Source organism: Pelodiscus sinensis, chromosome 22 (genome assembly GCF_049634645.1).
Source record: "Pelodiscus sinensis isolate JC-2024 chromosome 22, ASM4963464v1, whole genome shotgun sequence".
Classification (NCBI taxonomy): domain Eukaryota; kingdom Metazoa; phylum Chordata; order Testudines; family Trionychidae; genus Pelodiscus; species Pelodiscus sinensis.
This window is the reverse complement of record NC_134732.1, coordinates 1,891,851-1,904,112: the sequence shown is the minus strand read 5'-3', so window position 1 is coordinate 1,904,112 and position 12,262 is coordinate 1,891,851. Positions and strand designations below refer to the sequence as shown.

Here is a 12,262-nt window from a genome sequence, read left to right as displayed (position 1 = left end):
TCCCGGGGTTCAAACCCTGTTGTGGCAGCTCAGACCCCATCCCGGGGGGGGGGGGGGGGGATGGGAGAGCCGCAGGCGTTTCCAGTCGCTCGAGGACGTGGCGCTCCCGTGGGGATGGGAAAGCCCGGCCGGTCGCTGTCGTACACACCTGTTATGGGGCGCCCTAGACGTGTCACTGCAGTGCCCGTAGGGTGCCCCCAGCTGAGCCCCCACTGCCCAGTCGGGAATTCTAGGCCCCTTTGCGTGGGTTGTAACAGGCTGGGCTCACCCCGGTGCCCTGGCTCCCCAGAAACAAGCTGCCCTTCGCCACTGCCTCTCCAGGCTGGGACTGTGGGGGCAGGGGTGACCTGGAGCTGGAGCTGGGGACATGCCCTGGGGGCGGGGGAGGGAGGCGGGAGGAATGCTCCACGCAGAGCTAGGCCTCGGTACCTTCATGAGCTTGGAGAGCACCCTCCTGAGGACCTGGTCCCTGCCGTAGCACAGGTAGCTGTGGGTGTACACCTTGTACGTCTGCCCGTAGAGCCGCAGCGTCACCCCGGCCCCAGGGTCCTTCATCTCCGCCTGGGTCTCAAAGGTGATCTGGGTGGAGGCGCCTCCGAGGTCCATGGCTCCCACGGTGGGTTTCTTTGGCCGGAACCACTGCCCGACCCAGCCGTACTGCGGGGAGGGGACAAGCGCAGCCAGAGACGTGACACTCGCCCTGCCCGGCTCAGAACCGAACGCCCGCCCGCCCGCTGCCGTCAGAACAACGTGCCCGACGACCCACGCGGGGCCCCGTCCTGCGCCCACAGGGCTGAGCTCGGCCTGCGCATTCCAAGGTCAAACCACCACAGAGAGCAGGAAACCCTCCAATTCTTCCTTCCCGGGGCTGCTGTCCTGGCTGGCCGTCTCCCTGGCCTTGGTCTCCCTTCCATTGGAACCCCCAACCCCTCGCGCTCACAGCTGAGGCAGGGCCCACTGCTCTCTTCGGGGCTGGCTGGAGATCAGGACTCTGGAAAGCCAGGCTGTGCTCTACGGTTTGAGATGGTTGGCCCTCACCATGGTATCTGACCGACACACAGATCCATGAGGCGCCTGTTGGCCAGTAGCATTAGCAGCTGCTGGCTCTCTCAGAGCCGGCTAACACACGGCTCTCCCGATGCGCTATGGAGAAGGGCCAGCGTCCCCCACGCCCACCCCAAGGGGCAGCGTTAACAGCACCAGTGTTTCAGGTGGTCTCGGTGGGCTTTGGGGTGAGTGCAGGAGAAGGGGTACATTGAAATCTCTGGTTGAGTGGTCCCCACGAAGCAGATGTCCCTTGGCAGCACCTGCCTAAACAAGGGACAAGGCAGCTGTTTCTAAAGAATCCTGGGCCCTAGAGGATGACGCAGCCCTGGAGAGATGGGCTGTGTCTCTGCCCCGCTAAGCCAGCTTCCTGGGTGGAGCAGGCTGGCTGGTCGGTGAGTGGCAGGGGAATCCACGTCCGGACGGGCACTGGGAGGGATGCTCCTAGGAAGCCAGGCCTGCCCTGCCTACCTTGATGAAAATGCAGGACTATGTAGCACCTTAAAGACTAACAAGATGGTTTATTAGATGATGAGCTTTCGTAGGCCAGACCCACTTCCTCACATCAAGGAAGAGGGTCTGGCCCAGGAAAGCTCATCACCTAATAAACCATCTTGTTAGTCTTTAAAGTGCTACATAGTCCTGCATTTTGTTTCAGCTACACCAGACGAACCCGGCTCCATTTCTATCACTACCTTGATGAAGTTCTCCAGGAGATAGTTAGCCGTGACCCAGCCGAACACCCCCTCGTCTTCCCCGGACAGGATTTTGGCTCCCCGGAAATCAAAGGGGTAGGACTTGAGCGTCGAGGTCACTGCGCTGAGGACGCGGTCGGAGGCCTGGGGGTCAGTCCGGCTACAGGACACACAAAGCCACGCTTCATTGCAGGAGAAAGGAGGCAAACAGCCGCCAGGGACGTCGGCTCCCCAACCACCCAGCACAGCGCACGGGCAGGAGACGGCTCTGCCCCTCCCTCCGAGGGCAATGGCGAGGCTCACGCATGGCACGGCGGTGGCCCCGAGGGACCCACGGGGGTGCCACTAATGCCAACGTGTGCCAGCGAGGGGGATTGAAGGAAGTACCCCTTCAGCAATCCCAGGCTTCCTGAGCCCCTCCCACAATGCAGGTGCCACTGCATGGGTGTACGGGGACTCCACGCAGGGCTGAGCTGGGCACACAACTCAGGGTCTCTACTTTCCACGCAGAGCCGGAGCCAGAAAATCTCACGTCTCCAGCCAGACCACAGCTGGCGCCAGGCACCAGCTCCCCCGCTGCCCACCTCAGACTGGCCCCAGCCTGGGTCTGCCCTGCTCGCCGGCCGGGTCTGAGCCCCTGGGCATTGCTGACTCGGACACCCTGCCAGCCCTGGCCGGAGAAGAGCCTTCCCTTCCCTGCGCGGGTCTCGCTAGGGCAGGGACCCTGGGGAAGGGGCGCTGGCTGCTCCGCCAGCTTCCCCTTGCAGCAGGAGAGGCGGCGGGCCGGGGCCAGTCTAGCCTGCTGTCCACGCCACCTGCCCGGCCAAGAAGGCAACAGATCTCCCCCTGCAGGGCTGGCCCGTACTGGCGCGGGGCGCGCACTGCGCAGGGTCTGAAAAGGATCCAGGGCCAGCTTGTAATTTTCCGGGTCAGGAAAAACGTTTTCTTGGGCCAGGGATTCCCTCTGTGTCCGGGGGGGCTCCCTGCCCCCTGGGGCCCAGCAGGATGGTGGGTTGCAGACGGTGACAATTCCCGTTGCCCTGCCCAGCCCAGGGCTGCACAGCTGGGCGGGGAGCCCAAGAGCATCCGGGGACAGGGGTCGATGGCGAAACTCACTTCAGCAGCCGCATGCCAGCTGTGGCCCCCAGGTAGAGAGGGGTGAGCCGATGCCTCTCCCTGGGGACGTCGCTCGTGGCCTGCTGGAGGCATGACTCCAGGCTCTTGCCGGCGTCCGAGGGGTTCTCGACGTAGCTGGAGATCCCGCCCCCTGCGGGCGAGACGAAAACGAACATCGGTCCGTGGGTGGCAAGGAAGCGGGAGCCGCGCCGAGCGCCACAAGCGCTGGGCGGGGGAGGGAGCGGCAGGTGCGGAGCAACCATAGCTCTACCCAGAGCAGCCGGGGGGAGGGGCCCTTGCCTGTTCCCAAGCCTGCGCCCACTCCTGTAGGGAGGGGACCCCGGGGCTCCCCCCACCAGAAGCAGCTGCGGTCCCTTCGGGCCAGTCACAGCCGGCGGGGGGGACGTGGCTGGGTGCGTGCGACTGTGCACACACACCGGAGCACACGAAGGGGAAACCCTCCACCTCACTGGAGTTCCTCTGCCCACCCCGGCCCGGCCACAGGGCTGGGATTAGCCCGTTCCCGTGGCCCAACAATCCAGCGCCCGGCGGAGCCCACAGGTCTCCCTCTTGCTCCCGGAGCCCGGCCCCGCCCGACAGGGGTCACCCAGGCTGGCAATGACCCTGCTGAACGGCGCCGGCGCCCCGGACAAAACGTGTCCCGCCCAGCGGCTCCCCCCCATGCACGGGGCAGCCCCGGCGCAATGCATGCTGGGACAGCGCTGGAGAAAGGAGGCCCCGTTGCCAGGGTTACTGAGCAGGCAGGGACCCCATGGGCCATGCAGGGCGCACGGGGACAAGGGCAGCTGGGTCGTCGCACGGTTCCAGCCTCTAGGCCGTTCCCAGACGGGCCCTGCAGAGCCAGGGCAGCAGCGCGAGCCGCGAGCGGCCCCTACCCTTCACGTCGCACATGCTGTGCTGGCTGACGATCCCCGTGTCGTTCTCCTTGTCCGCAGGCCACTTGTAGACAAACATGGCCGTGTGGGAGGAGCCGGCGTCCAGGACGATGCCGTACTGTGGGCACAGGCAGAGAGAGGGAAAGGCTCAGGCCCAGGGGAGAACAGCCAATGGGCCCCGGCCCCCTCCCTTGGCCAGAGCCACAAGCCCCCACCCCCGCCAAGAGAGACCCCGAGCCCCCGTCCCTCAAGCAGGAGACCCCCTGGCCAGCCACCGCCCCACCCCCCGCCCAGAGGAGCCCGGCTGCCGCTGGCCCAGGACTCCTCTGGCCTGGGGCATGGGTGCTGGGGACTGCTCTAGACAGGGGGAGCTGCCACCGGCCCAGGACTCCTCTGGCCTGGTTAGCGGTGGGGGCATTTGGGGTTCTCCAGAGGGGTGGGGCCGAGCGTGTGGCTCTGGCTGAGGGGACTGGCCAGGCCTTACGAAATCCACCTGATGCTGATTCGACAGTCGACACTGGCAGGTCCCTGCACAGCAGCTCAGCTCCCAGCGCTGTCCCCCCAGGCGCCCACCCCGGCAAGGCCAGGGCCGGCCCGAGCCCTTTTGGTGCCCCGGGCGCGTGGCGCATGCGCAGCCCAGCCCGGCCCGGCTAGTGCTGCTGGTGCATGCGCCAGGCCGTGCACGGCCCCGCAGCCCTGGGGGGAAGGGCGCTGCTGGCCGGCGCCGCAGGGCTGGCACTGCGGGAGCCGCGCACCCCTTACAGCTGCCCCATCAGTTGGCACCCTGGGCAGCTGCCCGGCTCGCCCATGCCTCTGCCGGCCCTGCGCAAGGCACTGGGTAGCGCTTGCTGCGCTCTAGGCAAACCCCCTCTGGTCGGTAGGGAGGGAGGTGGAGCTATTTACGGCAGCCTGGCAAACCCATTCATGGGCAGAGAGCAAATAGAGAGTCTGCCCTTCTTTGGAGCCGTTTGTTTTCTCAGCTTCACTCCCGGCCCATTCCTCGGCCGATTCTTCTGCCTCCCGGAGCTTGCAGGCCCCAAGACACGTGCAAAGCCTCCCCTCTCGCCGGAGGTACTCTGCTGGACCCGACACCCTGTGCAGAGCCGGCGAGAAACATGCAGGGAGCACTTCCAGCCGGGTAGAACGTAACGCAATGACCAAAGGAGGAACGGTCCCAGCCATGCACGAGAGAACACGGATAGTTCATTGTACTCCCCGTGTGGTCTCATCAGTCCTGTGCACACCCCCTTCTGTCTGTATCTGGCCCTTTTCCAGTCGTACGCCTGGGCGCTGTTGACACCTGCAGCGACGGGTGGTCAGAGCCCCAGCGCTGGAGAAAGGGAAACCCGCCCCGAGGGGTGCAGCTCCCAGCGCTGGAGAAAGGGAAACCCGCCCCGAGGGGTGCGGCTCCCAGCGCTGGAGAAAGGGAAACCCGCCCCGAGGGGTGCAGCTCCCAGCGCTGGAGAAAGGGAAACCCCGCCCCGAGGGGTGCAGCTCCCAGCGCTGGAGAAAGGGAAACCCGCCCCGAGGGGTGCGGCTCCCAGCGCTGGAGAAAGGGAAACCCGCCCCGAGGGGTGCGGCTCCCAGCGCTGGAGAAAGGGAAACCCGCCCCGAGGGGTGCAGCTCCCAGCGCTGGAGAAAGGGAAACCCGCCCCGAAGGGTGCAGCTCCCAGCGCTGGAGAAAGGGAAACCCGCCCCGAGGGGTGCAGCTCCCAGCGCTGGAGAAAGGGAAACCCGCCCCGAGGGGTGCAGCTCCCAGCGCTGGAGAAAGGGAAACCCGCCCCGAGGGGTGCGGCTCCCAGCGCTGGAGAAAGGGAATCCCGCCCCGAGGGGTGCAGCTCCCAGCGCTGGAGAAAGGGAAACCCGCCCCGAGGGGTGCGGCTCCCAGCGCTGGAGAAAGGGAAACCCGCCCCGAGGGGTGCGGCTCCCAGCGCTGGAGAAAGGGAAACCCGCCCCGAGGGGTGCGGCTCCCAGCGCTGGAGAAAGGGAAACCCGCCCCGAGGGGTGCGGCTCCCAGCGCTGGGAGTGGCCTCACAGGACAGTTACTGCACTGTAGCTAGCTGTGCTGGAGGGGCAGATTTTTCACATCGCTGAGCACGAACGTTGCGGCACCTGCCGTAACCTGCCGGTGCAGGCAAGCCCTGAGACTGTCTGCGCCGTGCAGCAGGGGCTGGCTTTTGGTTCTGTCTGTAGCGTGCCCAGCCCCATGGGTCCTGCTCCGGGCCTGGGGCTGATCGGTCACTATGGTAACAAGGAATATACATGGGGCAGCAACCCACAGGCACAGACCTGTCAGCTGAGCTACCTCACGCCCAGAGGCAAACAGCCAGAATAGGTGACAGGCAAACACACGGGTGGCTCAGCCTTTCCAGGCTACTTTCAGGAGTCGGATTTCTCTTGCAGCTTGTACCGACTTCCCTAGCGCTTTTGCTGTAGCCGGCTGTAAAGCGAGGCAAATCTCTGGCTGAGTCATGATGCGGGAGACCTCCGCGTACCAGGCGGTGCACCCTCGCCGATGGAGAACCGCTGTGCCAGGCTGTCCTTCCAAAGCAGACTGCCCTGCATGGGTTTGCTTCCCTGCCCAGTAACTGGAAAGGGAGCTGGGCTTCAGCTGCAACACGGAGCCCGTTGCCTTTTCCCCTTATTTCAGCCTTCTGCGCTCCCCTGCAGGGACTTCCGGTTTGGAAGCAGTGTCACTGCCTGCTTTATGCAGCAGGAACTCAGCTCCCAAGCAAAAGCCCCTCTCCTGGGCCCTTGCAATGGGAAGGGGGAGGGAATTCTGCAGTCCTGAATCAGAGCAGGGCTGCCCTGTCCCGTCCAGACCGTGCAGTTCCTGGGCACCTCCTCTGCGAGGTTCGGGGCTACGAGCTCCCACCGGACAGGGGGTGCAGCAGCTGCCAAGCTATGGCTGTTTCTACGCAAGTTAGGGCCTGATTTCCCCGGTGGGTCCTGCTCCAGAAAATCCTCTGCCTGACAGGCACATGCTAGATAAGTAATTAACAGGCAATTAACCTGGCTGCCAAGGTCCTTCAGCAACCAGCAGCAACCACCCTTCCCCAGCATCTGCCATCTGAGCAGCTCCAGCCGCTGTACACCCACTGCTCGCCCGAGGGAGGTGACACCCACCCCCATTTCACAGATGGGGAAGCTGAGGCACGGTGCTGCAGCAATCTCCCCAGATTCACAGGGTAACTCAGTGGCAGGGCCAGGGCCAGCTCCATGCCCCGTGCCACTGCTTTGCCATGCGACACCCCTTAGCTGAGCGGGAAGTCTTGCTGTCCAGTGAGAGCGAGGCAGAGCGGCGAGGGGGAGAGCATGGCTGGCCTGTGGCTCAGGCAGAGCACAAGGAAGCTGGGCCTCAGCTCCCTCGAGCAACAGAAACTGTTGCAAGCAGGGGTGTCAAATCCCATGTCAGTGGTTACACATATTGGTTAACTGATTAAGGGGGGGCAAGCGGGAGGCAGTTCCAGCCTGGCTAGAGCTGCCCCCCTCCGCCGCTGCAGGCAGGTGTAACCCCATCTGCGAGGGTGCCCCCCATGGGGCTGGAGCAGCCCCTGCCCACAGCAGGAGGGGAGCTCCTCCAGCCCCCACTGGTTAACCTTAACCGGTTAACGGTAAGGGTGAGGCTTTACCCGGGAACCATTCGCATCCCCAGCTACAAGTGCTTGGACGCCGAGGCTGCTGAGCGCCTGGACTTAGCTAGCTCTGGCCATTTGCTGGGCTCTCCGGGTACCTCTGGGCCCCTCCAGACACGGAGCACCACGATCTGCCCTGCCAAAACTACTTGCAGTTGAGAAACTAGGATTTCCAAATACATGTGTCAAAACCCACCTGGCTCCTCCCATCCCCACAGGCCCTTGGCTTCCCAGGAGACCCACGCTGAGTCTGTACCGTGGGGCCCAGCACTGCCCTGGGAGAGGTGTTTCACATGGCAGGAGCAGGCTGCTGAGATCTGCTCCTTGGCTGCGTTGATACAAGAGCCACGGTTGTTTCTGTGGTCTCTATTTGGGTGCCTACAAAGCACCCGCAGGTCACCGCAGGTGTCGGCCTTTTGTTGGGTAACTGCATGCCGGGACGTTTCTTACCCCATCCTGACACTCTGCAGGCCCAAAGTGACTATGGGTCTGGGACCTGCCTGCATCTCACAAGCACCAGGAGAAAGCACCGGGCCAATCCAGTGGGCTCAAGAAGCATGTGAGCCCCGCATGTGACTCAAGCCATTTAGAAGAAGGCGGGCCAGCGGAACTCCCAGCCACTGGACCATCTTGGATCTGGAATCATCGCAAACGCTTCCCCAGGAGCCGCCTCTCAGTCGCCAGGCGACCGCTTTCCCAAGGCACGTGGAGGGAGACTCAGGGCAGGGTGCTCCCCGGGAGACGTCCCGTTGAACCCTTAGGGCAGTGGTTCTCAGTGTGGTCTGTGACTGTCTTGCAGGTGGGCCGCGGGCTCGAAGCTCACTCCCCCCTGCAGCAGGGAGCTTGTGCTGGTGCTCCAGCCCCCCGCCCCCCTGCCCTGACCCCTCATCTCCCTCTTGCCCAGACCCCACACCCATAACTTCCTGCACCCCCACCCTCCTCCTGCACCCCTCCTCCCAGCCAGACCCCTCCTGCACCCACTTTGTCATCATGGGTGGTTGGCTGGTTCTGTCCAGCAGAAAGGTCTGTGCTGAGCAGTCTGGGCCACAGGCCAAGAAGTTTGAGGACCGCTGCTCTAAGGGCTGGCCAGACCCAGCCGAGGCACACGTGGGGGCGAGGGTAGTGTCATGGTTAAACGGTGCTAGATGGCTACGGCATTATCAGTAGCCACTCCAGAAGCACACAGGTGCACACACAGGAGGGAGGCGCGGGGGTCAGAGCGCACATCCAACGGACCTTCCTGCGAATCAGAGTCTGCCGTCATAACACACAGCACTGCTCAGTGTATGAGCCAGCAGCTCCAGCTCCCTCCCTGGGAAAAAGGCAGGGAAAACTTTCCCTTTAGCCGGCCAAGTCCCCAGACTCAGCTCTGCACACCCATGGGGAGCAAGTCAATGGAGTGAGTTTATTACCTAGGGCCAAATTCCATGGGCCTTAATCATGCAAATCTCTCTTAAGTGCTGGGAGATTTGCTCCACTAAAGACTCAGGAATTCAGCCCAGAGCAGAACTACATGTCAGATGTCTGAGTGGGGTGGGGGCACATAACAAAACAGCTCCTGATGCCCCATCAAAGCCACTGAGATTAGACAGACTTTAGACCTGCCCTAGAGCTCAGACTGTTTCCATTCCCATCAGCGAGGGGCACTCAAGAGATCTGTTTCCTTGGGCACAATGCGGCCAGCGCCTGTCTGCCCTGGGCCAGGATCTCGCCACCTGGGGCTTTGCTGCCTTACAAGAAAACCTGACTCTGGTTATTTTACAGGAACAATGCTCAGCGCTCATCAGATGGCCACAAAACCCCAGTGCGCTGACGGGGCTAGGGCAGGCGAGAGACGGCTTAGAGCTGGGTGACATTTTTCAGCCAAAACCTTTTTTTGGAGCAGGCATGTGTTCTCCCCATGTTCCAGATGGGGAAACTGAGGCACACGAAAAGGCACTGACTTGGAGTATGTGGCCGGGCCAGGTCTAGTTCCTAGTTTTGCTGATGTTCCATTCGGGGGGGGGGGGAGGGGAGGATCGACTCCCTGGGGGAGCCAGGGTGGTGGCGAGAGATTCCTGCTCCCAAGGTCCAGGCTGAGATTCCCGCTCCCCAGCCACAAGCAGATTCACGCACAAACCCAACAGAGGGCAGCAGCCTTCAAGGCAATCCCTGGGTCCCAGGGCCGCCAGAGAGCCCACCCTGCGGGAGGGGGCCGAGAGCCCAGCCAGGAGATGCCGCACGCTCCAAGCGGGGCAGTGACATGCATCAATCAGAGATAACGAGGCTGTGGCAGGCCCCACCTCGCCCGGGCAGAGCGAGAGGAAGTGGGAGCCAGCAGCTGATTTGACAGAGCTAAATTTAAACTTGCTCAGACCCAGGGCTGGAGTCTTTGCAGGACATAACTTGGTTTCCACCCAGAAACTTCCATATTTGGGGTGTAACGAGGCGCTTTCTGCAGCTGGCGTTCCGTTAACTCTTGGCGGAGCCGCTCCACTCCCAGGAGGTGGCCGGGTTTCCATGAATCCAGCAAGGAGCAGAGACAGCTAACACAGACCAGCTGCCCACAGGAGGGGGGGCTCGGAGCTCCCCAAGCCCACTTGTGATGTCAACAGGATTTGGACCCATCACACTGGAGCGCCAGAAGCGTCACCAGCCACACCCTTCGCCTTCCACCTCCTGTCATGGGGCAACGCTTGGCCACACAGGCACCAGCGGCTGCGCCCAGACCTTCGCCTCCCCACCAGCCTCTCCCAAGCACCTTTTTGGCTGGAGGTCTCTCCACAAGAGCGGGCCCCTCGGGGCACAGCCCATTGGAGGGCTGCCCTGAAGATCAGGCAGATCAGGCACTTGGATACCTAGGGCGGGGCACTCGGAAAGCGGCAGCGGGTGAGGGCCCAAATGTAGATGCAGCCTGTGGCACACACGTTATTTGGGCAGGAAACTGAAACGCCCCGGGATTCCCTCCCGCCGGGTAAGCCACTCCGGTGCCCTGCTGGCAGGACTGAAATCAGGCAGAGCAGCACCGAGAGCCACAGTTTGGAACAGGAATGGTGATTCGCCGCGGCACGCTGGGACGTCCTGGACAGCCAGCCTGGCCAGCTAGCGCAGGGTTGCACTGCAGCGCAGACACAGCGGTCGGGGGCACGGTGGGGCACCAGCTGAGCCTGGGCCGTGGACGATCAGACAGGTCTCGCAGGCCCACGAATGATGAATCCTTCGCTGCTGCCGTGAGCAACCACCGACAGCGGATGGGCAGGGCCCCCTGCTCATGCGGGGCACTGGGAATTCGGGGGTCAAGCATGAGTCACATCCCTACTGAAGACATTTGGGAGACAGACTTGCAGCCTGATCCTCCGCTGGCTCGGGGGAGCTGGAGGCGACAGGCTGAGGCTTAAGCTACGCACTTAGACTGTGATCCCGCCGGGCAGCGGGGCTGGACCAGTTTGTCCGGCGGGGGTGCTGAGAGCCCCGGCTCCGGCAGAATCCATTTCGAAACAGGGCTGTGGCAGCCCCCCACTTCGACTAGGTTCCCCTTCCCCCTCCCCGATGACGGGGGGAAGCTGAAGCAGAGAGAGTCCCACTTTCCCCTGGATGCTTCTCAGCTCTGCTGATGACTCGCCCCTCCTCCCCCCGCCCTCCCCGCGGCCTGTGTCACTCCGGGCAGTGGCAGCTGGAGGCGTTTCGGTTCCACGCTGAGGGCCAGACACGTGCGGACGAGCCCCCAGCTCCGAGGCTGGACCCAGCCCCCCCGGCACACAGCAATGGGCACCGAAGGCAGGTGGGCAGGGAGAGCGACCTCTCCCACCGCGGCACTGCTGGGGTGCGCTGCAGCCGTCCACACTGCACCGGCTCTGCCTCTGCCGGGCCCTGCCCCCGCCCCCGCCCACCCCTCTGCTTCGAGGGCTCCGTCGGCTGGAGCGGGGAAGCCTCACTCCGCCAGCGGGGCTCCCAGGGCAGAGCGCAAACCCAGCGGGGTCCCGGCTCAGCCCTGACCTCGTTCTGCTTCAATGAGCCGCTTCCTGCCAATGGCCCCTTTATTCCCTGCCCGGTCAGTGGGCCCAGTTCCAAGGCCGGCGCCCGGAGCATCCGCTCGAGCGTTTCCCTCCCCGCCCCGTCACGCCCGCCCCTTGCCGATCCTCACCCCGATTCCCTGCCACCTGGCTCTGCACCACTCTGACTGCGGAGCCCCTATGCTGCCAATGCACCAGCGACGTCCCCACCCACGCCCCGCACTGAGAGGCCAGGCAAGGCGAGTCCCCATCCCCCACCCCGCAAGGCAAGGCAAGCTCCCCACCCCCTGTGTCACATTTCTGGATTTTGGGGGGAGCAGCCATATCACTGCTGCACCCATGGGGGAGAGGGTTGCCCCAAAAGTTGGTACAAAGGGGGCCATGTGAGGTGTCAAACAAAAGCTTACTTTCTACTGATTCTGTATCTGCTCTTCATGTATCTGTATAATGTCTGTGTGACGTAGTGGGGGTACTTGCTGGGCTGTGGTGACCTCTGCTGTCTGGAGCAAGACCCAGCAGGGAAAACCTCATTATGCAAAGGTGACTCAAAAACCTGTCTGACCTGCGGCCCCCCATGGGGAGAAACAAAGGGAGGTGGAATGCTGCCCTGGCTGTGGGCAGGGCTGGAAGAGGGGAAGTGAGTTTCTGGATGGAAGGCAGGGAAGAAGGAGCTGGGGAGGGGGGCTGGGACTCCCCTATCTCAAGGGGGACACTGAGGCTTCTTAGCCCTAATTCCTGTAACCAGATTACATCTGTGCTGCGCTGTGCTGGAGGAACAATAAACAACCTCCATTCTAATGGCTGGTGAAGTCTGTTCATGCCATTTCGGGGTGCAGGAGATGGGAAAATCCCGACGCGTTGTCACAGTCTGTGTGTGGAGTTAT

General features: G+C 63.3%; 1 protein-coding gene across 5 annotated transcripts in view; it reads right to left on the bottom strand.

Annotated features, from left to right (window-relative positions):
• LOC106732656 (ectonucleoside triphosphate diphosphohydrolase 2-like) overlaps positions 1-12,262 on the bottom strand; it is a 48,427-nt gene that overhangs the window by 7,552 nt on the left and 28,613 nt on the right. For all 5 annotated transcript variants that reach the window (XM_075905983.1, XM_075905985.1, XM_075905980.1 and 2 more), the window contains 4 exons: positions 3,752-3,869; positions 2,856-3,006; positions 1,740-1,899; positions 430-657 (listed from right to left, as the gene is read on the bottom strand). In XM_075905983.1, coding sequence (XP_075762098.1) covers positions 430-657; positions 1,740-1,899; positions 2,856-3,006; positions 3,752-3,869 — 657 coding nt within the window. The remainder of the gene's footprint in view (positions 1-429; positions 658-1,739; positions 1,900-2,855; positions 3,007-3,751; positions 3,870-12,262) is intronic.